The sequence below is a fragment of the Gavia stellata genome, chromosome 15, assembly GCF_030936135.1.
Source record: "Gavia stellata isolate bGavSte3 chromosome 15, bGavSte3.hap2, whole genome shotgun sequence".
Taxonomy (NCBI): Eukaryota; Metazoa; Chordata; class Aves; order Gaviiformes; family Gaviidae; genus Gavia; species Gavia stellata.
This window is the reverse complement of record NC_082608.1, coordinates 3144014-3168293: the sequence shown is the minus strand read 5'-3', so window position 1 is coordinate 3168293 and position 24280 is coordinate 3144014. Positions and strand designations below refer to the sequence as shown.

The window sequence follows — 24280 nt, the reverse complement described above, 5'->3', positions numbered from 1 at the left end:
CATTTTCCTACTCAGCCTAGGAGGATAAGGCAGAGGCACAAGTACATCCCATCAAAACCAGAAAACGGATAAAAGAGTATTTTTCAAGCATTGGACTGGCATATAGAACTATTTTCCTATTTTAAAAACAGCATCCAGAAGGGTCAGGCATCTTAGCTAATCTGTGCTGCCCCAATAAAATCCAACAGTTTGCCATTGCAGACACTAGTCAGGATCACTTTATTTTATGAAGACCCTGATGTATTTTCAAGCTCCTCTTCACTTAAATTTTATTAGAAGAGTTGAAATTTCTAAAAGCATTTGCAAGAAAAAAAAATCCTGCCAAGTTCTCACTCCCCATAGGAGCAAGCACCAGAAGCAGCATTTTGTTTTAAAAATTGCTATCCTGGGCAAACACCGAAATCCAGGTGCAGGGAGGGTAACACAACAGCTACTGACCATTTCCATCTACTCAAAAAGAAAGGGCACAAAAAGAAACTCTCTTGCGGGTTTCTGAGGCACTTTTGTTTCTTTACATTCAAACCTGTGGATGCTTGGGTGGGTGGGAAGGAGATCTTGTTCCTTGGAAGCTAAATCACTGGTTGTTGTCAGTTGAAGAGCTGAGGTTTAATGGGATATCCCCTTGGACACCCACAGAGGACAGGTAGGAAGCCATATTTTCAGATGGAACATAAAGTGAAGAACTTTCAGGCAAGCTGATGAGGTCGTTTCCAAAGATTGACTGACGCTCAATGAGGAACTGCTGGGCGCTTTCAAGAATGACATCTTTCCCTAGGAATGCAAACGGACAACAGAAAACTCAGTTTCTGGAAGGCGAGTTACCAGACTTTACAGATGTAGAACTGAAAAGTGGCAAATCCCCACTGCAACAGGAGGTGAGGGGCCTCACTCCAGGCAAAAAATGCTTGGAAACACTTGAGTCAAACTTGGACTCACTCAAAAGCCCATTAAAACCAATGGGAATCGCTGCAGGTTGCCAAGCTGGGTTCTGCCTGAATGCCAAGATGCCTCACAAGAAGTGGCAGAGGGATGACCAAACGGTTGGAGCCACTGAGAAGTGGACAAAAGCAGCTTCTCCTCTTCACTGAAGAACTGTCTGCTTTTCCTCATCTTTGCAGAAGGAGCCGTTTGCCAGTTGCCCCATTATTCCAGCATCACGCCACTGCGTGGACCAGAAAGGCTTTGCAAACAAGGGATGCTCCTCTGGTGCAGTTCAGCTCCAGCCTGCTTAAGAATTCTCTCCAGCTTAGGTGGGCTTTTAACACCTTTGATGCTCATGCAAGATGCTGAGCTTAAGGTGGAGACTGGAAGTCCTTGAACTACACACAATACATCAAAACTCTGAGGAGGGGTCAGGTGGCTACAGCACCAAACTAAGGCTCATAAAAGCTTCTCTTTCAGGTCTAGCCCAGCTGAATACACATGAAAACAATAACATATCACTATTCCAAGGCCAGAAAAACACTTCTAGATTCATATGTAAGGTCAATGACACACTTTATCGTGAAGGGGAGATCAGCTGGACAGTTCCCTTGAGGTCTACAGAAACTGAGACATAACCTTTGCCTCTGGCTGCTAGCAGCTACCGGGTCACCTCCTCTGCAGCAGGAGCCGGCGGAAACACAGGACTCGTACAGCCCTTACCACCCCTACATCACTTAGATGACCACATTGTTCTTAGGTGGCAATGAACAGGCAGAGAAAACAGCAGAGATGCTGATAGATATGACGTGGACCCAAGCAGGAGCAGAGGCAGTTCAATTACAGTTAAACTTCAGTTTAGCCCCCATGCATTTCCCACTGCTCAGTAACTAGCTTAGCAGTTGTTGTGGAAACATTACTGACTGACAGTCATGAAAGAGAAAAAACAAACGTGTTTTGTTCCTTCAAAGTGGCAAATGGTCAGTGCTGGACGTTGCATGTAGCTTGCTGACGTGTTTAACATCTTAATTACATCCCCGTTCCCCGGTCTGCAAGAGCTGCTAGTGCTCCTACCTGGGCAGGCGTTGTTAAACGGTGGGTTGAACGCTTTAGAGGACAGCTCAGTTGCATTCTTCTCCAGATCCACTGTGAGTCGCTGCATCTTGATGCAAAAATATAAACTACAATGTACAATTATACAAAGACAGGGGAGCTTGTTAGAACTAGGCCATTTCTGAAAATCAGTGCTTCATCAATGCTGCACAACATCCAGAAGTAATGCAAGCTATCCTCCCTGCCCTGCCTCTCCTCCCAGCCTCACCTGCACTTCGATAAAATAGCCAAAAGCGTGTGTTCAAGGGCAGATATGCCTGAAGGAGAGGGCTAAGGGAGATGTAATCCCCTGTTAGCACTGGCTGATACGGTGGGAAGCTCACGTCGCACGAGGAGGCCAGGCTGGCGTCACTGTGGCTGTCCCTGCCTGGCTGCCCTGCAAAGCAAACCCGCACTCCTCTGCAGCCAGCAACAAGTATGAAAGGAATTTTCTTTCCATTTACCTATGACTGTCTTTAAAGTAAAACTAGCTTTTGCTTGCACAGTGCTTCTAGGTGCGCAGTTGCTGCAGGTATTACTTCCAGGCTTCTCTGTGCTCCTGACTTTCTGTAGGATAAGCAAGCCTAAGGGTAGGCTGTGCCAGATGCTAGGAAATTCAGAGGACTCGAGGACTGAACTATTGAACATTGCAGCCTCCCTCTTGGCTTTTCTTGCAATCCTTTTTAAAAGAGACTCTTGCTTCCAAGACTTGCTAATATTATCTACCTCTTCAAAGACTCTCCTTCCTAACACTCAGGAGGTGGTATTACCTAGTAAATTCAAAATTCTTAAATCAAAACCTTGAAAGGATAGCGGTATCATGAAGAAGGCATAGAGGCCTTTCGCACTTCATTAGAATAGATTACACTTTGCTTGCGCATCCGTAGAGACGGCAGAACCATGCAAGTCTCTATCCTACCTGGCTGGCAGTGAGGGCTCGGAAAATTCGCCCTGTATCAAGCAGGAAAAAACCCCAGTCATGAAACTCACATTTCCTTCACTGTTTATTAAATCACCATACGCACTTTAGAAACGTCTGTGCCAATGTCGATTCCAAACAAATACTGCCAAACTGAATTTCCCCTTGTTTCTTCTGCACGGGTATGCATGAACCTCTAGTCTAATTGCATGTGGTTTTACTGCTCCCGAAATGTACAGGGATGGCTGCGCTTTATCAAGGCGTATTGTATAAAGGGCTTTGGCACAAAGACACTTTATGAAGCTATGGTATTAGTAGGACGTGACATTGACACTAAGAGAAAGTTTAGAGCAGCCAGTTTCAATTAAAGGCTCCAGAACACCAATGTGTTTCTAAACAAGCTCTGGCTGAGCAGGAAAGATAGGTCAAGAGTATAAGATAACACTCTCAGCCCACCTGCAGGAGCTGCTTACTTGCTGTGCTTTACCACCCTCTCCCCTCTGCCTATAAAATAACTAAGCATTCTTCAGTTATGCACAAGCTCTGCTTCATAATGACATTATTATTGCTATTATCCTATCTCAGAAACACACGTCTCTTACCGGAGACAGACTGGCTTCCATTTCAGTCAAATTCCACTCACTCAAAGATAAATTGGGATTAAAGACCTGTTGGAAGAAAAATACAATTAGGGCTCTGAAAGAGGTAATGGTTCGAGATACTCGTATCCTCAGCTGCCTGCCGTGCCCGTCTGCTGGAGGTTGTAGCCCCGTCGGCAGAGGTGCCAGAAAGCAACGCCCGCCTGAGCCTCAGCTGTGCTGACACATTCACCAAAGCTACGGGCAAAGGCCCACGCGTGTTGATTTGTAGCAGAGCCAGAACAGCAAGGGCTGAGCCGGGGGTACCCGCGCGGCCCCCCGAGCCTTGCTGCCGGCTGGTGCAGGGGCAGCGCAGACACCCGCTGCCACAGCCACGTCGTAAACCGTCGCAGCTGGTCGTGTCACTGCGCATGCAAGTCAAAGCCCTTTTTTGCTGCGCTTGGGTCCTAGGACACTTCCAGATTCGTATGTTTTTTAAAAGCGTTCCAAAACACGGTAGCAGAGGGCAGATGACTGCTGCATCAGTGCCTCAATGGCAATTTCGTGAGAAGCCTGAGCAATCTGGGAAAAGGAGCTGTTGGTCTGGGGTACAGTTTTATGATTCACTCTCACTCTTGTGACGTTCAGTTGCACAGAGAGAGAAAAGTGCGTCAGTAACAGGAAAACAGAAACCAACAGAGCCAGTGATAGAGCAGGCCACTAGAAAAGCTTTCCGTAAAGTCAGAATCAATCACAGACACTTGGGAACTCACTTTAGGAGAATAAGATTGATTTTTTTTTTTTAAATGATTTTTCATTCCTGTTTATCCATGCAAGTTTACCATGTGCCTGCATCTGAAGCACCTCCTCAAGGGAGCATATCTTTGACGTATAGATTCTTTTGCTACGTACAGAGTTATTTGATTATTGGCAAAAACCTTTATATACTAACTATATGGACAAGGAGAGACAGAGTGAAAGAGAGAAACAAACAAACCTTCCTATTTCGGCACCTATACTTAAGAAAAACGCCACCATCCATTTCTAGAGAAAAGTGACCTGGAGGCAGATAAATATCTCGGCAGAGAGAGAGAGAATTTGGCATCAGCTACACTTCCCAGAATGTGAGGAAAAGGGGAAGGTAGTAGAGCTAAACACAATCTAGGAGTATCTAAGATGCAAAATACGCAAAAAAAACCCCTAACCCACCCAAAGCAATTACCGAACTAGCTAGAGTTGTCTTAAACCGATTTTACCTAAATGTACTAGGTCTCGTGATGGTGTCTTTACCAAACGCACCGTGTTTTGTGCTCCTAGAATCTCAAATATGTATGCTTTCAGAAGAAATATAGAAAAGGCATCATTTAAATTCTGAAATCCTGCCAGTTCCTACGAGCAGGTCAAAACGGAGCTGTGACTCTATTGGCAGCACATGACAGATAAAGTGCCAGACAAGAGCCAGCAGCACCGGCTATCTGATTTACAGCCCAAAGGCAACGCTGTGAACTTCGCAACTGTTGCCCGCAGCCACCCCGGCGCAGGGCCCGACACTCACGTCCAAGAGGCTGGCAGGCTCCAGGCCGTACTGCTGGCTCCTCAGCAGCAGCTGCAGCCCTTCCAAGCTCCAGTCCGTGCCCTCCAACGGGTCTGAAATATCTGTTCTGAGAAAAGACAAGGGGAAATATTGCCACGAATGAGACTTGCATAGATACCTATAGAAAGCAGGACTGAGCAGCCTTCCGACGTCAGGTTTTGTGCTTAAATCTCATTTTGAAAATGAAGAGCCCACTGTCAGCCTGGGTTTATGCCGCTTCACTTGGATTAATCCCGAAAGTACAACCCAGCAGAGCCCCAGGGGACCGGGCTGATGGTAAAACGAGTGAGACTACTCCTCTCCTGGGTGGCACATGCGGTTTGGGGAGGGACAGTCTGTGCACATCTCTTCAAGACTGGGAAAATTAAAGCCTTCCTTAGCAGAAATCCTTCTAGAGAGGCACTTGGGACCCAGAACAGGCTGCATTCCCACCCTCCTGGGCCCAAGAGGGCTGAATTACTATTAACTAATGGCTTTTAAAGGAGTGACTTTTACCTGCAGGCATTCAGCTTGCAGGCTGCATTTACTGGAGACGTTCAGCTAAAGAAGCAACTCTGAGGCCCTGCTGTGTTTAACCCCTCCAAAAAGCTATAAATATTTCTCTTCAAATCCAGAGTCTTTACAAAAGGATGATTTTTCTTCTAATAAAATGGTTTTAAATAGCCAGTGGGGTTCAGAAGGAGGAATTTGGTTCTCTGTAAGGACCCAAAGGAAAACAGAAGCCTTTCTGATGAATCCATTGAGTGTGGGCTTTTTCCCCCCCCTCAGTCGCCCTCACATTGCTGCAGTCACCATGAAGAATGAATTCTGCAGTTAACGTCTACTTCATCCACCAAGCTGCAACCACGCTTTCCTGCTGCTGGTGAAGTCTGCTGTACGCTCACCCATAACGTCGGTGCTGTCGGAATTTCAGTCCCACAGCTCTAAAGGTGGCTGGCCCAGATCTCCCCGTGGCTGAGGACATCATTCCCCCTTGCAAGAGGACATCATTCTCTGCGTGACTGTCACATGCAGGATACTTGCGTGCCCTAGCTTCAAAATAACAAAACCTCCATCCCTTTGTATCAGACTTCTGCACTCGGTGAACGTAAACTCCCAACTTGCCATCCCCTGTGAGTCACCTCACCTGCTATTTCATGACTTTAAGGCACGGTTTTATACCGTTTTATAAAGCCTTCCTTTGGACTGCCCTGCATTTTACTGAGCCCCTCCAGTTCAAGGAGGCAAGCACAGCAATGCTGTGGGTTTTCACTCTTAGTCAGAGATGGGGAAGCCAACATCTCTCGCAGTGCCAGCTCCCCAGCGCTTCCCCAGAAGCATGGCACCGTCACGTGGGCCGCAAAGTGGCGGGCTGCCCCTGAAGACAGAGCAGGCACTGACTCAGGAAAAGGCACCTTGGAAAGGCGACAGGAGGAGATGCAAAGGGAGAAAAGCCTAAAGAGAAAAGTCTATTTGACTTCACAGCACAGGAGAGGAAAAGAAAGGGGGCAAATTATTTCCTTCTCAAGCCCAAGCCTGAGCCTGATAAATGCTTTGATGCCTTATCAAATATATGCCCTACTTCGTGCAGAGGTTACGGGGATGACCGACTGTCATCTTCCACCATTGTCTGCCTATTGGCACACAGGTGACACCTTATGCACTGCAGAGAAGCACCGGTGACAAATATGTCCTTATGACCTTCTGTAACTGAAGACTCAACAAAACAAGTGACAGAGGGCACAGAAGCTACTGGAGGTGTAGTGCGGTCCAGTGGCCTGCAAGTCTGCAGACCTGGACGCTGGTCTGGGCTCCAGCTTCCACTTGGACCTTGGGCAAATCCCTCTCACTGCAGAAAGCCTCTTCCCATTCCTATGCCACTGATGCACATGCTCTGACAGCTCTTCATCTGTTGGATCCTTCAAGCAAGTCATCCACAGACACTCTACCCCTGTGAACTGTCTCCCGGGCTTCAGGGTCCTCTGAGCAGGTGCCACAGGTACAGGATGGAGCTCACCAGGCTGCATTAGGTGACTTAAAATCAGGCTCCCTTTCTCCCCCGCTAACGGGAAGAGAGGGCCACGAAATGCGCATGGCCACAGCTCTCCTTCGCTCCCCTCACCTGTCCAGCAGTGCCCTCCTGCCTCTTCTCTCGGACGGTTGTGAGGTCCCTGGTGGGGCTGCACCACAGCTCCCTTTGCCTTCCAAAACAGACTGCACCATGGCGACCGGGAGCACAGGGGGCTCGGAGCAAGCCCTGCAGCCTGGCAGCGGGACATCAGGCTCAGCGGGGGCTTTCACTCCAGGGCTGACTGGCTCTTCCTTGATCAGCATGAGGCACTTCTCCCTGTATCAGAGACGAGAGTTAGCACCAGACGCGCACACACGTCTGCTCCACGAAGGCGTCATGCTACTGGGAAGGGCAACAGCACAAGGGCTTGCCTCCACTTCCCATCAAAACGGCTCCCCAGATTCTTTCCCTTCCCCTAGATGGGCAAAAGAAACCAGGAACCTTGTTTTCTTTTCAGCGAGCTCCAGAAATGTGCTCAGCTGGAATTATCTTCACTCGCTTCATCAGTCACGGCTATAATGAATTTGCCCCATTCGACCATTTGGCAAATGTGGAAAATACACTTCCATGTGTTGATCATTCCTCAGATGAGTGTTAGGCTTGAGACAAGTTAAAGGGTCACTAGGCTAGAGGGGTTCCCCCTCTAGAAAAAAGAAAAATCTCCACCCTAGAGACAGGAATGGGATCAGTAAGACCTTCCCGTGCTGGAGGTAGGATTGGACCAGCACACACTCTAGAGATCCCAGTGACACAGGTCAGGATCTTGTGGCCCTGCAGGATTTGGAACAGAACGTATTGAGATCTGACAGTCCCAGTCAGATGTTTTACTTGTTTGGAAGCTGAGATTTGCCTTTTTCCAGTGGGAGAGGCACTCCACGTTATTCCTAGATGGACATATGACATCGAAGTTTTGAACCGTAGCATTTTGTACGTAAAAATCTACTCTGTACTACTTATAGGAGACTTTACAGCTCTCTGTGGAAGTGTACAACTGGAGCCAAAGGGACAAAGGCATGTAGATCAACAGGCACAGGGCACGGAAAGCCATACTGAAAAAATATTACCTTATAACGCTTACAGACTAGCTCTGCTGCAAGACAACTCACGAGCCTGTCACACATACGGGACGGTACGTGACACTACAAAGCCTTCCTCGGCACTCCTTTCAGATCACCTTCTCATCTCGTGGATCCTAAACTCCCGCCAGAAGCTGACGTTGATTTAGGAAGTACCACAGTGCTGAACTCATTAGGGCCCTGGCTGGCTCAGATTCCCGTCATGGGGACACGGCACAGATCAGAGGCCACCAGATGGCAGTCAGTAATTAGTAGAAATAAGCAACTTGAAGGTTATATTAAAAATTTTCCGCTTTAGAAATGGTTTCCAGTCGTGGGGATTTTTTTTTTATCTGGAGCTCTTTACATGCTTCTAGCTAATTTTATGGCTATGGTTTTGATTATTAGACAGATTTACAGGCAATTTCTAGAGTATAACTGCCTTGCCTCTATGCCTGAGAAACCGTTTCCATGATTCATCTGTCTACTTACTTTCCACTGACATAGTTGTAGCTGTTCTGCTACTAGCCCTACATACACTGCCTGTCTGTGGCAGGAAGAGATAAGCATTAAAATACCTCTGCATTCAGTTCTTAAGTTACTGGGACCTTTTCACAGAAAAGTTGTCAAACATCGGAAGTTGTTGTGATGCAACCTTTCTGTTCTCATTAGCAGAAAGATGTACAGTTTGATTCTGTTTCTTCTTTGTCAAAGCCAAAAGGAAACTTCCTTTCTCTCTCTCTCTCAACAAACCCAACAAGTGTTACTATCTCATTATTTGATAAAGTCTGAGACGGCCCCTGTCTTGGAACGAAATACAAAGAAACACGGAATACATCCCAAAGAGGTGAGTGGCAGTTCTCAGCATGAAACTCATGACTTTGTTTCGAAAGTTATGCTGTTATTATCCCTCCCTAATTCTGAAAATCTGACCCACATTGCAAACCGGAAAAAAAAAAATCCCAGCCCACCATCTCTATAGAGATTTGCAAATCAGACAGAAACTTTGGTAGAATTACAGCCAGGAAAAACTCTTTTGCAGTTATGCATGTCCATACCCAAGTGTCCCTGTTTTTAATCACAAACATGTTTACCTGTCATTTTCAGGAGGGGATTGCATGTTTATTACGTTGGATGGTGATGCTTCAGTAACATCAGATATGATGGGTCCTCCAGCAATTGCAGGGCTGTTTAAGCAAGAGGCAGGTTCTGTCGGTGGCTAAGAGGAAAGCAAAAATCACATAGATTTATCCTTCTGAGGACCAGAAGAAGTCCAAGGCACTATCTATTTGAGATAGATAGAGTTTACTCACTGCGTCCTTGAGTCCGCCTTGTATGGAAACCAAGAAAGCTTTTACCTGCTGTGCAACATGGTAATTTCCTCTGTTTTTTCCTCCAACCACACAGAGGTGCAGGTGTAAAATAAGCACAGTGACTGCAGTGTCAGCTACTGAGAGGTTTCACCAAGGCTGACATTTTGCCTAGACTACTTAGCTTCCTCTGGAGGGAAGGGTCCAACACAGCCCAAGAGGGGAGGGTGGGTCTCTCCTGCCAGCTCGAGTATTTTAACTGCATGACATGTCACGCGTCTGGTGTCTGCTTCAGGAGGTTAGGGCGGTGGGGATCCCTCAGCCACTGCAAAAATCTGGCTCTGGTCAGAAAGATCACAGTACCCACTTCTAGAACATACTTCTTCCTCTCTGCCCTTGAAGGGAGCCAGGCTGGAGTAACACCACGGACGGCTTGGTGTGCGGGGTCTGCCCTTCCCTCCCACAGCCCACCGCCTCCCACGTGAACACGGCAGCACAAGCGCAGGCAAGCACGCGCCCCTCCCGGGAACGGGGAGCTGAAGGAATAATAAATGTCACTCAGCTTTGCAAACCTCTTCTCTTCTTCACTGCCAAACTCTTGCCAAACTACTTACTCTGTAATCCGTATTATTGCTTCAAACATTTTTCCACCCTGGCCAAAGAAATCCCACAAAGCTCAGAGGCTGGCGCAAACCTACCGACTGTATGAAACAGGGGTCGTGGAGGGGGTCCGTAGACAAATGCCGGCTGAACTTGGATGCTTGCGGAGCTGAGATCCCGTTGTCAAGCATCAGAGGTCTGTGAAGAGAAACAGGTTTGTTTTCCCAGCACATACCGACCGGTTCCTGGTTGCTCATACAAGAAATGTCTCTCAGCCAAGGGTTGTTTTCCCCTGGGCGCTCTGTTTTTCCTCAGCTGTAAGGTTCTGTCTTGCCCAGTGTTGTGGGCAAGGAAGGGAAACAACCGTTTTGGAGGAGGTCACCATTAAAAAAGGGCATCAGCCATATAGAGAAGGGATGATCTGGGTTTTCTAGATCTTCCTTGAAAGATGCAAGTAAAATAACAAATTCAATTTATTCTTTGAATTGAACAAATTCAATTCATATTTTCTTCTAATTGCTGGTGGTTTCAAGCTCTGGGCTGGATCCTCCGCTTGTTTAAGTGGAGGTAGCTACGCTGAAACTATTAGCGCGATACTGGGAATTTGGCTTCGCTACCAGCTCCCTGGCGCTCAGGGCCTCTTTGGCAAAGCTACATCTCGGTATATAGCACTGCATAAAAGGAACCCGTGCCATTCACTAAGGAAGGAATAAAACGAGGGGAGGCACAAAGCAAAGCAGAGCTTAAACTCATTGCATACAGGCTTTTAAAAAAGTGACTGCCAGGCTTTTACAGACAGCCACTGCCAATGAGAAGTGGGTCTACATGCTGGGTCCTGTAGCAAGAGTGCTTTATGTTTAGTAAATTATTGAAACGAAGAGAAAATGAGAAGGAGCCTCAAAATGGCACTGCCTTTCCACCATGAAACTTCCTGGGTGGCAGTCCTTGGTTTTGTGATCCAGTCCCAGAGAAGCGGGGAACTGGTATATTTTGCTACACGCTCACTATTGTTAACGCTGTGACGATCCTATAAAACTGCCCAGCAAATCCCTCTTCTCCTCCCACTGTCCCGTAGTCCGGAAAAGCATCTTCAGTGTTCATTTAGAAGACAGTGATTTGGCTGAGGGCACCAGGGAAAGCCAACGTTTTTTTCCACAGTGATGTCTAACAGGCTTGACAGGAGATAATTCCTAGCTCCCTTCATCCTACAGACACTGGAGCTGGATATGTTGGGAAAAATTATGGGTTTGCTCAGACTCCAGTTAGATCCCACAGTGAAGGGCATTATACAGCAGGACACAGTGACCACAGTACTTGAGATCTCAGTGTTGTCTAACAGCTCGTTTAACAGCCTCTTCCTATTCTACGATATTAACTAAAGAGACAAAATAAATAAAAAAGAACACTTGCATCACCCTGACATGGACCGTGTTATGGCATAAGCTACCCTTCAGTACACACCAAGATATCATAGCTGGCCCTGCCACAATTACGGATTTGTAAGTGTTCAGCTCTCTGCTCCAGGAGCTGAACCTCCCCATCCAACATTTCTTATCCAAGTAACTTTGGCGTCTAACCCATCTAACAGCCTCCCAGGTCAGACGTGCAGGTCTGTGGGACCTACAGACGTGCCCATCCTGTCCAAACTCACCCAGAGCCCCCAGTCAGCACTCGGGTCTGCGCCAACAGTTGCTCCGGGCTGTACACTATGCTTTCCTGCAGTCATTTAAAAGAGAGGCAGGAAAACAAAACTGTGAGAGATAGAAGGGCAGATATGGACACAAGAGCTGAGGTTCCTTGAACACAGACCTTCGTGTTTCCAAGGAAGCAGAAACTCAAATTAACATGCACAATACTGTGCAAACTGCAGCTGGGTTGTATCAGCGTGATCCCTCTTCATAAGGAGGCCAACACAGTTGCTGTGCAGATAGTTCTGTCCTCTTCTGCCCATTTCAGCACAGTTTCTCAGTAATGAATGTTGTTTTCAAAAAGCAGTAGTCTAAGACAATATTTCTTGGGCTGCAAAGCTTTTACAGGGAGGGCATGGCCCTGACCGTGGAACTTAAAGATCAGATCTGGCATCTCATTTCTCTGCTTCCCCACTCCACTAGAGGAAAATTTCCCCACTCGTGAACCTTGGCGACTCAGAGCAGCCGATATCGTCCCCTTGAGCCCTCTTCTTTGCTACCATTCTCCGTGCAGTGTTTATGCCTTCCAAGAGGCTCCGTAGAAGGGTAGGCAGAGGTAAGAGTACCCAGCTTGCTTGTACAGATTACAGGCTCCTTCATTCAATCCTGTATTTCCTTTACAATCCTCACAAGAAGAGTCAGCCAAGAACAAGGAGAGTGACTTAAAGAAAATCAACCCCCTTGAGCAGCCATTCTTGGGAAGTCTGGCTCCTTTCTCTGGGACTTGGAGAAGTTTCTGAGTTGCCAAAGGCCACAAGGTAATAAAGGTGGGAGCTGGAGGCAGGTCCCTGCCCTCAGCCTGAGCCACAAAGGCAAATTCCTCTTAGCAGCCCCTCTCCCCTCTTTAGATCACAAGCACCGCAGAGGAAGAAATGCACCACTGCTCTCCAGGAAGGCACTAAGCTTCCTAATTCAAGCTCCTCTATTCACTTGCCTTGAAGAGCTTGTTTATGGCTCTAAAGGTGCCCCTAGCTAAAATCCTCCTCCGCCTTTCTCCCTGTAAGGCCTGCAGGTTACATGCCACCAAACCTGTGTTGGACACACACCCCGTTCAACGACCGCGGGTCAACCTAAAGGTGTCTGTGGCCCAGCCCTGCTCCCGCTGATGACAAGTGGCAAAACTGGAACCTGTAGGACTAGCAGCGGGGTCCTGCCCTTTACCCTCCCACTAGTTAGTGTTCCCGTCTCGCTCTGTATTCCCCAAATAAAGGTCACGAGCTGACACGGTGCTTCTCTAAAGACCACTGAATGGGGCATGTCAGCAGGTCTGACTCGGCAGTTCAGCCCATTCATTTCCCATCACCATGGTGCCCTGGTCCGGTGACCGCCTGCCTGGGCGAGCTGAGCTTGTGCTTTTAGTGAGGGGGCAGCATTATGCACCCGTGAGCATGTGCGCACCACACAAGGGTACTTACAGCTTCCTCTTTATCCCAGTGCTGCTGGGGCTGGATTGGAGCTGGCCAAACAGAAACTGAATCAGCTGTCAGGAGAGATCAAAATCCGGTGTTAATCAGCAGAGTGATTCAGCACTCCCTGCTCTCGCAGCCGTTCTTATCTCACACATTCCTCCCTCCCCACACCACCCCAAAGCCGGGAGCAGCCATGAAATCCGGGAGCCAAACTGCCTGAGACATCGAAGCCCGAAACGGAACTAAGCTTTCCAAGAACTCCAACGACATGCCTGGCGGTCAAGAAACGCAGCCGGGTGCCTGCTTTGCGCGAAGGCTGCTAGATGCACGTGCTCAGCGCTTTCTCTCTCTGCTTTGTGCATGCAGAACTCCAGCCCTGTTAGACTTGGGGATCTGCCTGTGAAGTACACACGCAAACATTCCTAGGCCTGGAGTTAGACTTGGCCTCCGTAAAAGTCTTTATAGAGCCTCTTATGAAGGGCTCTAAAGTCTGACAAAGACTTTGCCAAGGGAAAGAGGCAACCCCCCAGGGGAGACCCTGGATGGAGGCCTTAGCTCTTCCCGTTGAGTTTTTCAGCCCTGTGAAATTCAGTGCTGATATAACAGGACACTACAAAGGATGCAGAATGGCTTTGGAGAGGAATCACTCAGCAACATACTCCCAGGTCAGCTTGAGCCTAATGCTCCAAACAAAGAGAGCATTACTGTTACATATATCACAGCTGTCTCTTACTCATTGCTCAATATAACAAAATAGAGTTGCATAAATGCCTCGACAATGAGTGGTGTGGCTAGTCCAGCCTCAGAGCCGGAGGAAGGTTTGATAGCCTCGTGCCGTTCTATCCAGCCCTATGACCCTGTGATGCCACGTGAGGGTCAGAACGCGGCTCTCAGGGGGATTGGGAAATGGGACATGCTCAGTCACGTCAGCACCATCTGGGAATCACTGGAGAGGCCTTTTCCAGTACAGGTCATGCTAGATTTTAAGCGAGATGGCTCCGCAGTGCTCCTTCAGTCCAAAAGGTCGTACAGTAATTCCTCAACTATACCAGTGAGACCAGAAAACGTAACAGTCGCTGGAGGTCCCCACTGGGGGAATGGCTAGCCAATTCTGCTGCCTGCGGCTTCAGCGCTGGCAGGAGGGGGAGGATCCTCTCTTGTACGAAGGAAAGAGGAAAGATCTGGGAAGCCCAAAGGCACCGGTACAACCAGAATATAGCCAATACAGGGCAGTTAGTGAGAGTTGTGCTCTTTTGGTCAGGACTTGGACAGAAAAGTGGTTTCTAACATCACAGCGAGGACTGACAGGGAAATTAAGATCTTTTGCATAGATTGCAAATCTGTGCTTTGTTAATGACTGCTTTCCGTAGGACACATAAGAACATCACACAATTTGAAAGAGAGGAAAAACAAATATACTGTGATATCAGAGTGTGGAGAAGATTAGGGGACAGGAAAAAAAAAACAAAGAAAAACCAACAGAGGAGGACATACACCATGCAGTACAGGTGAGTTTGGAGTTTATATGACCACTACCTTGTTGATCACTTTCTGTTGCTGTGAGTGGTTCTGCCGGAGAGAAACAACTTCCCGCCAAAGAACTTCATTTTGCCTGAATGTGAAACAGAAACTTTCCGTGAGCACAGAAACTTCCCAAGAGCCCATAGTGCTGCCATGACGCACAGTAGACCCAACCGTGCAAAATCTGTCTCACTTTGGAGCTCTTGCAGTGCTTGGCTCTTTTCAGGTGTCCCAAACGGGGTCACACAATTGCTTTCCTTATTTTTCCTTGACCTCAGAAGAACTACAGACCAAAGCCTGGAGGAGAAACAAATCAAGAGAAGCCAACATTTCTAGGGGAGGGTAACAGGAGGACACGTGTGTTTAGTTCTCGGGGAACATTTGGGCCAAACTCAGAATTTCAGCAAAGCCTGATTTGTGACTTTGAATGATTTGGATCACCAAGTTCTTTCTGCGGGAGCCAAGAAAGCCCAACGTCTCCACAACTGTCCCCAGCGCCCCCAAAGACCAAGAGATCCTATGGGTAGAGATCCTATGTATTCTGCCTGCTGAAACCTCATGTGTGGTGGTACAAAGGCATGTCTGGGAGTGACTGGAGAAGCTAGAAGGATGCTTCTGCATCCGAGAGCCTTGAACTAGGAGGACTGCAATGATTTTATCAGTGGGAGTCACTGATTTCATCCAGCACAGACCTGTGTCCCGCTTGCAACTGCATAGAGTTTATTTCTTTTCTGTCTGCGAATGCAGCACACAGGGGAGTTACAGGCTTCCTTCAACAGTCAGCCCCAGCAAGTGGGATGGGGAGATGCAGAGTTTATTTGCTGTGCTGCCTCCAAATCTGGAGGCCAACCAAGTCCATGCTGCAAAAAGCTTTGCCAGTCAATTTATCTCAAGAGTATAGGGATGCACCAAAACTGACAGGCCAGCAAAACCTATCGTACAGGTGAAATCTATAAATCCTTTTGCTTTTTAGTCTTTCTAGTGTGGATTGATGCTAGAACCGGGAAGATACGGTCCGGGGCTTGAAAAAGCATGGTAGCTGCCCTAGTAGAGCAGCTCATACAGCAAAAATCTCTGCAGGGAACTCTGTGCCGGTACTGACAGGCCTTTCAGCAAAGCAGCCGTCCCTAGTCTGACAGCTGGCACTGGAGTTAGGTCCTCGTGCTCTTCACCAGTGTAAATTACTTAACATGGTTCCAGCCTGGGATTTCTGGTCCGTCTTAGTTCATAAAAATTGTATTATTTTCATCACTTGAGTGCAATTTTGCCTTTTGACAAATGGATGGAGGGAGCAAGCAAGCAAATCAAAAGGGAGAATAAACTAAAAGCAAGGCCAAATCACCAATACCGGAATTCCTTAAAAATTAAATAAGATACAAGCCTAAAAACATTTTCATTGCCACTGCACCTGGATTTCATGGTCTGATTTCATACGTCTGCTAAGTGTGGGAGTCCTTAAAATTTGAGTGAGGATAAAAACATTTATCTGTTGCACATAAGGGGCTGGGCTGCAATGAAGTTTCCCAGTATCTGCTGTTCTCTCAAGGCCCAGGATGCCAGTGTCGTCTGGTGATGTACTAACATCAGCTTTCATTATAAAAGAAGGTTTTAGGTCTTTTTGATTATTCAAGTGCTTTTTAAACTAAGTTCTCCATAAGGATTAAAATTCTGGAGGCAAATAAAAACCTCTCCAAGTCCATGAATTATAAAACCGTATTCGTTTACTAAATTCCTAGGGACCGTGTCTGACTCAGAAAACCCCAGCGTCTCAGACAGCTTCAGGTCAGGCAGCCACATGCAAGAAGCATTGCATTTGCCTGTTTTGCTTCTATACAACAATTCTGGCCGCGTCAGAAGACACAGTCTTCAGAGAGATGGGTCCATGGACTAAACACTACAGCAGTTCTTGTGTTCTTATATATTTTAGGCCAGTCCTATATTTTGGAGGTGGAGGATGACAAAGAGAGATTTCTGATTTTTTTTTTTAATAACTGGAGCGGACACCACCACGTTCCTGCCAAGCACTCTTCTAGGTGAGAGAAAGAGTTACATCTTTACCGTCATTTCTATCTGGAGGAAATACAGTTATCCGAGTTTAGTCCCCAGGTTATATACGTATTTCCTGCACGGCCTGCTCTGTGCGCTCCTCATCGGTAAAGGCAAAATATAGATGAGGGGAATATGCCTACCTTTCACAGAAGACAGAGGGGCTGAGCATTAATTCGTATTTTGTAGACCATCGGGTCTGCCTAGAAATCCTACACGTTATTGTCTCAACAGATCCAGTCCCTATGATTAGTCCCTGGCTCAGCAGGTGTATAAGGTTCCTCCTTTCAAACATTCCCCAAGATCAACAACTCTCAAGAAGCAAATGCCCGTAAGAAGCAGCCTGAGTAGGAGGATTCAACTCACTGCTTCATGTCCTGCACTTGACACTCCATGTTCTCCTGCTGACTTCTCAGTATCTGTACCTCGTATAGCAACCTGCTGAGGTCCTCCTGGCGCATCTTGGTCTCCTCACTTTTCACTACCGACACCTGAGGAGGAAAAAAAATCAAAGGTGGATTTTACCAACATAAGAAGGGCATGGACAGAGGCGTCGCTGTGGCTCGGGTGCAGGACTTCCACCAGCTGGGCTCTGATGGGCTGAAATACTAGGACAGGCAATGTGCACAAGAGTCTGAACTACCCTTAGGGTATTATTGCAAGGGCCAAAGGGATAAAATAGAGCGAAGAGCAAGACAAATACTTTTGTACAGAGGGTCTGTTGGCAGCAGAACATTCTCCACCCAAGTGGGGACTTATTTCAAATCAGCTTGGGGCGGGGGGAATGGTATTTTGAGGACCAGGGAGGAACTGAACTAGTAACTACAGAGAGATCCAATCCAGCCTCATGCTTTACAGGGATGAGCCTGAGGAAACGCTTCAAATTGACATATTACACTTGGATTCCCAGAAGGCTTTTGCTGAAGTCCCTTTCTGAAGTCAATATGCTAATTTAGTAAGAGAACAGCCCTTTTGGGGCATCAGTAACAGATTAAAAGGTAGCAAACAGAAGGTAGGAGTGGGTAGTCACTTCTGTAATAACAGGAGATGACTGTTGGGAGACCCAGCAAGAGTTATGTTGTATTTATCCAGAAAAGCGGGTAGCGATTCAAAAGCAGAGCGATGCGAAGCAAGCCCGGCCATGCAGCACTACGCGAAGGTCTCGTGATACCAAGCAAAAAAAAAAGACAGACAAAACTCTGATGAAAGCCAAGCCCTGCACACCGAGGACCCCCGCTCCAACCGTACATGTATATATGGGGAGGACAGGAACCAGACCGCAGGGTGATCCTGGAGCTATGCTGAGCTGTGTGTAGCACGGCGGCCCATGGCCTGAAAGCAAGCAAGTGTTTTGGGAGCGACCGAGAGAAGAACGCAGCTGCGGTACATACCCTAGCGATGCCCACGGAGTGCTGTTCTGGTCAATCCGCCCCAAAAAAAGGGACGTGGGAGGGTTAGAAAGGCACGGGGCGGAAAGCCACGGCGGCGGGCAGAGAGGGCCCCTGCTCGGGGAGAAACGAGGCGTTTCTCACTCGAGGTGTCTGAGGGAGAGGAAAGAAGTATTCCCTACCTCTCTCCCAGCAGAAGGCCCAGGGGGAACAAATAAAGAGGCAGCAGGCTTAAAGCAAGCCGAGGGAGCTACCCCTCCACCCAGACGACGTTTTGGGGCATATTGTTGAGGGATGTTTTGAAACAGCACCGCGCAGCCTCTCCGCCGCTCTCCAGTGGTGTGGAACCTTCTGGAAGAGGGGTCTGCCACGCCTCAGCCTTCCCGCCCCAGGGGCTGACCGGGGGCCCGCCGAGGCCTGGCTGGTGTGTGTCCCCCGCCCGTGCCCCCTCACCTTCCTCTTGATGTGCTCCAGGAGGTGCTCGTGGCCCTGCAGGAAGCAGAGGTGCTGGAACTCGGTGTCGTCCCGCTCGGGCTTGACGAGACCCCCCTGCTCGATGTTCACCACCTTCCTGAAGCCGTCTGCGTGGAGAGGGCGCGGGTGAAGGGCCGACAGACCCAGGCCCTCCTCCTCACCTCCCACCCCAGCACTTTTCAGGACATTTCTGTTCACTCTCCCCACTTTTTGAGCTGCGCCGGTGCTCAAGGCACAGCCGTGCCCCCTCCCCGCAGCTGGGCACGTTTTTGGGCCACATCTACAAGAAATCCAGTGCAAGGGAGAGCCCCGTGCACCCCGTTGGACACCCTGCGGCTCTGGGGACACGCTGCCACTGGCCCGCGCCATGAAAGCCTCGCCAGCGATCCCTTGCCGTGTCAGTCTGTCTGCCAGGAGCTGGAATACTTGTCCTTATGAAATCTCTAGTTTGATTTGCAAGCCAAAGGGATTCAGGGGAAGGTTTTTCAAAGGCACAGACCAGCATCAGGTGCCACTTTTGGAAAAAAGGGTCACGTGCACCTTTGAAAATCTACTTTGGGTCCTCCTCTGAAGTCCTAGAAAGGTTTCTCAACCGTATCTAAAGCCTGGCCTAAAAATTACAATAGGGCCACTGTACAGTTAAATAGCAAAGTTAAAACTTTACTGAGGAACCTTGTGAACTAGTCATTGAAAAACTTCCAAAAACTATCCGAAAAGAACCATATTTAATACAGTTGTGGTCTAGATGTGGCTGAAAACTACACCTAAACCTCCGTTAAGGGGTGAAAACGCCCCATCAGCGAGGCAAGGTTTGCAGGGAGAAATACTGTCCGTAATTCGTTCAGCGATACAGCTGGGAAAATGGAAAAGCTCTGGGCACGCCACCCTCAAAAGCAGCAGTTTCTGAGGGAGGTGTCGCAGTATCAGGCTGCTGGAAAAAGCCCCATATAGAATAAAATGGAAAAGAAATAATAATGGGTCATCAAATTGATGCAAGAGAAGCAGAAAAACCTGGTAAGTGAAATTCCTTAGCTCTCACCTTACCATTTAATCTGAGAGAAATGTCATGCTGGAATCTAAGGTCAATACAAGGAAATCGCTCCCCTGGCATCTCAGAGGCAGGTCCTCTTTGGCACAGCCAATAATGCCGCAATAACGCATATATGTGAGCGCTCAACTTTTCTATCCACAGTTCTCTTTCCTGCCTCCTGTCCCACCCCTGCTTTCTGTCGCTCCCCCCGTGTCTGTAGGACCTGCATGGCCCAGGATCTGGAGGTGGAACTTACACATGTTCAGCTGCCGGACGAAACTGGCCATGTTGTTGTGTTTGAAATACTTGGGCAGCACTTCTTTGGCAAAGCGTCCTTGGTCGAACACATGGAAGCTGGTGCCATTCTGCAAAGGAGACAGGGACAAAGGCCAAGTCAGAGGAGCGCCCCTGACCACGAGAGGTGTCCAGGAGGACGTGATTCCCTTGAGTCCTACAGCGGGGAAGTCCTGTTCTCCGAATTGCCACCTTGAAGCTGAGCAGAGTGACAACAGCCTTCAATGACAGATGTGCTCCTTTCAGTTCTGGTACAGTCAGTCCTCTACGATTGCGGTTTTGAGCTACTAAGCTTTGCCACTGCTTAGTTCAGAGCCTTGGATGCAAGAAAGAAACTACAGACTTCTACACACAAGTAGCTGGTAGCTTGTGATCGATCGTCCACCCTTGTGTGGCCCTCACAGAAAGACTCCGGTACCTGAAGAAGGTCCTGGAAGGTGGGAATTGCCATTATAACCCCTTGATCTGCTTGCATAGGTCTAACTCTGACCCATCTGCTCCAGAGCACAGCAGTCCTGGAGGGAGCGCTGCCTGGAGACGTGGTACAAGAAACACAGCAAGGCAAGAAAGCAAATCACCCTGGAGACACCACCCTGATCCAGAAGCTCTATGCGCCTTCTCTTGATTATTTTTCAAAGTACACAGCCACAAGGGCAACCGCAAAACGTTAACAGGCACGCTTTACAGTCCAAGCTAGCAACATGCATGTTAAGCAGATAAAATACCTGTTTCGGAGGTCGCATTGCCAGGATCCGTGACTGCAAAGCAAGGCAAACTGCCCGGGATCCCCGGCAGAGACAGACAGACTGCAGGCCATGTGCTTCCCCTGCCTGGCCTTCTACCTGCTGCCAGACAGTTCAGCTGGGACAGAGAGGGCCTGTGAGACAAACACGCACTGAACCTGCCTTGAGGCATTTTGCAAACGGCAATTCACGTGACCTTTTTAAGGGACAGAAGAATTGACAGTTAATTTTCATCTGTAACCAGCACTTAGAAACAACGTCTTCTACATCTCCAACCTCCGCAGCCTCAGTGTCTCCAGCCCAGGAGGACCACCTTAAATCCTATCTCTGCTCTGGGCGGGGGGGCAGCACCGGGAATTGAATCCTGATTTCAGACATGGAGTTTAGGGCACACGTGGCATTTTTGTAAACTTGCAGTGAACGGTATCTTCCAGGGGCTCCCACTGGCTTTGCTTGTGGAAGAGAAAGAGCTGCAAAGAGCTACCTGGGGAACCACCCAACCATGCAGCCTCAGCTCACCGCAGCTTCATGGAGGGAGAGGCAAGATGCAGAGACCTATGCCAGGGCAGAGACATCAGCAGACATTAGGGACTTACCAACTCAGCTGCGGCCGAGTTTCAAGGGAACAGCTAGCTAAAGACACCAGGGTCTGCAGGATGTTGGCAGGGAGGGGTCTGAGACCAGCACAGCCACAGTCATCCTCCTGCTGCGTTCAGCGCTATTACCGGCAGTCAAGCGGTGTGTCAGCTTGGGGGGTTATTTCACAGCGGACTGGTTTTCGACAGAGGAGGACGGTGTTTTGTAAGAGTGAGCACTCAGGCTCTGCGTGCAGTAAGGGCACACCCGCGGTGTGGGGGTCCTGCCACGCACCCATCGCAGGGTCCGTCGCTGCATGGGTGCTCTCAGGGCTGCCTGGAAGTTTCTAAAACAGGGAGTATAATCAGGACTAGGGGAAAGCTCAGTGACTAAAGAGGGGCCGGTGTGTGCCTGTAGCCTGCCCACGGCCACCGGAAAACAGCCAGCTGGCAAACCCTGCCGCCCTGCTCATTGCCACTACATTTCCATCACCAGACGGTGCCAATTCCCTCTGTGCTCTGGCTCGTTTGTTAGCTCTAACAGTTAACCCTGCACACCCACAACCGTATGACTCTGGCTCAGCTGTACTTCTTGCCCCTTGTTCACTGCTGCAAACACTGAACATGGCTGTTTGTCTCGGCACTGCCCTTTGACCATCACCAGGGTCTTCCCTATCGTTCCTTACCCCAGGCAGCAGAAGCAAAGCCTGGCCAAGTGCTAAAGAGACTCACTTAATAATCTGTACGCTGAAATTATCCTCACAGACTGAGCTTGCAGACGTGACAGCAGGGACCAGGGTTTCCCAACGCTGCAAAGGCTGTTCTGGGGACAGAGCTGGTTTATCCCGCTTCCCTTGTGCTCTTGCCCACTCTCTCCGGGGTACAGCTGTGCATCCCAGGCTGGGCAGGCTGACGTAAAATGAGAAACACAAGGGTTTCGTGTACCCGAACATCTCCTTATGGCCTCTCTCTTGAGAGGTCGTTCCTTTGAATTCAGGGCTGTAATGTTCTCAGAAGCTGGCGCACCCAAAAGGGCTCCTACAGGCACAAGAGACTTTGGAGTTACCGTGTATTCACCGATGAACCGTGCATGCGCCAGCTTGTTCCCACACAGCCCCCGTGCTTTGCTTGTCTTACGTCATGGGAGCACAAGCTGGGAGACACTTCTCTGCCCAAGGTAAAATTCACTCTGCAGCGTGTCAGTCTTGGCTGATGCTTATCTTAACTGTTTTTGACAGACCCATGAGGACAGACCCCCTCTGCCCTGCCCAGGCAAGCTGCTCCAGGAATTTGCTAGGAGTTCTTCCTAACTGCATCTTCCATTTCAAAAATTCATTTAACTACTTCTTGTCCAATCTACCATAGACACAGACAGCAGACTTTTCCTTTTCACCTTATAACAGCCTTTAGTGTATATATAAACCATTACTACGTTTCCTCTCCATCTCTTCTCCTTCATGCTAAGGAACAGTTCATAGGTCCTTATAGGTCCTATTTTCTAAGAGTTCTAATTACATCCAGAAATCTTAGGCATGCCCACAGTTTCTCAGCTCCAACAACACTGACGGACAGAAGAGGAAGAACATGGGAAACACGGGAACATGCAACATGGGAAACTTGGACATCCAAAAGCCTTACCAAAACCTCCCGAGACCGTAGCTGTAGCCTATGTTAGGTCGCAGGAAAGCAGAGGCTGGTGGTGGTGGGCAGTCAAAACCAACAACGTTATAAATGTGACAGAGAGGGGACTACTTATACATGTTAGAAACCCCTTCCTAGTTTGAAAGTCCTTATTTAAAACACACGATGCCAAAACTTGGTGGTTCTCAGAGGTACGGCCATGTAATACCAAAATCAGAAAGCAACCCTTGCCTTGGGTAACAACGCAGCTCAAATCCTATCTCAAGTTTTGAATGAAAACTCTACTGGACACAAGCACATGACCGAAAGGATGCTTTAGAGGGTTCCCCCCCTCCCCCCCCCCCCCTTTGAATCTGCTTTTGTTATAGATTCTTGATTTTGGAGAACAAGTTTACGCACACAACTTATCTGATGACAACTCCCTGCTGAAGAGAAATCCCATTATTTGCAGCAAGGCTTAGGTCAAAAGCACAATGTGGTATCAAAGTGCTGTACGAGGGGGACAAATAAATCATTTTAATTCTCTGATTGCACTTAGTGTATTAATGCCTCAGTGACAAATAAGAAGCCAAAGCAAAGCAATCTATCCCTATGAAGCGGTACAGACAATACATACACGCATCATCGTGATCATCACACAGACTCGTTGAAAAAAATCAAGTAAAGCTCTTCTGAAGCGTGAGTTATTTAGGGTGCTAGCCTGAGATCTGTTTAAACTATAGGTTTTAGCCTGAAGTCTGAATGCTGTTTATCTGCTGCCTTCTCCCAAGGCATTTGTGAAAGGCTGCTAAGAAACACGTGTGAAATAATACAAACAGCAGTGGAATTTTTTAAGGGCTTTTCACCTTTTCTAGAAAATTTTAGGGAACCGCAGGTTGAAGCACGGTGAAAAACCACTCTCTCAAAGAGTCTGGGTTTTTAGAAGATTCAATATTAGACACCCGTGAAGATGCTTCGGGTGAAATGTGTAAATATTGTTATTCAAACACTCCCAAACCGGTTGTCCCTTTGCAACAGAAAAGCCACAATATTGAAAATAAATAATATCAAGTATATCCAAAATGCCCTCTAAGAGTTTTCACTCTCCCAGTCAGCTGGCCAGCACTTGTAAAGCAAAGGGAAGTTGCTGTGATATCGTTTGGACCTCCCACCTCGGTTTCTCCTGGTGCCCCAGGCGTGCGGTGACACCCCATATGCGCTGTACTTACAGTGCTCCAGCAGATGAGATGGTTCGTTTCAGGATCTTCCACCAGCGTCCAGAGTTTGGTTAGGAAGGCTGGCACACTGCTGGAGTATCCATCCATCACCAGAGAGCTGGGTGAATCCTGCATAGTTTTTCAGTGTCCCAGCTA

The 24280-nt window shown here is 48.3% G+C and overlaps 1 protein-coding gene across 1 annotated transcript; it reads right to left on the bottom strand.

The window, feature by feature from the left end:
* Positions 1–553: 553 nt before the first annotated feature.
* Positions 554–24279, bottom strand: HSF4 (heat shock transcription factor 4). The gene is made up of 13 exons (XM_059824873.1): positions 24137–24279; positions 19932–20040; positions 18625–18752; positions 17150–17274; positions 14753–14828; positions 13223–13287; positions 10218–10317; positions 9304–9428; positions 7206–7430; positions 5066–5171; positions 3535–3600; positions 1996–2083; positions 554–771 (listed from the first exon to the last, which is right to left on the bottom strand). The coding sequence occupies exons 1-13, from the start codon at positions 24257–24259 to the stop codon at positions 575–577; spliced, it is 1533 nt and encodes a 510-aa protein (XP_059680856.1). The 5' UTR covers positions 24260–24279; the 3' UTR covers positions 554–574.
* Between the last annotated feature and the right edge of the window lies 1 nt (position 24280).

Excerpts from the sequence above, each read along its gene's own strand:
- HSF4 (XM_059824873.1), bottom strand. The coding sequence starts at position 24,259 with ATGCAGGATTCACCCAGCTCTCTGGTGATGGATGGATACTCCAGCAGT. Across the intron at positions 18,753-19,931 it reads CGTCCGGCAGCTGAACATGT|ACGGCTTCAGGAAGGTGGTG; the intron begins GTAAGTTCCACC and ends CTCTCCACGCAG. Across the intron at positions 3,601-5,065 it reads AGCCTGCCAGCCTCTTGGAC|GTCTTTAATCCCAATTTATC; the intron begins GTGAGTGTCGGG and ends TTCTTCCAACAG.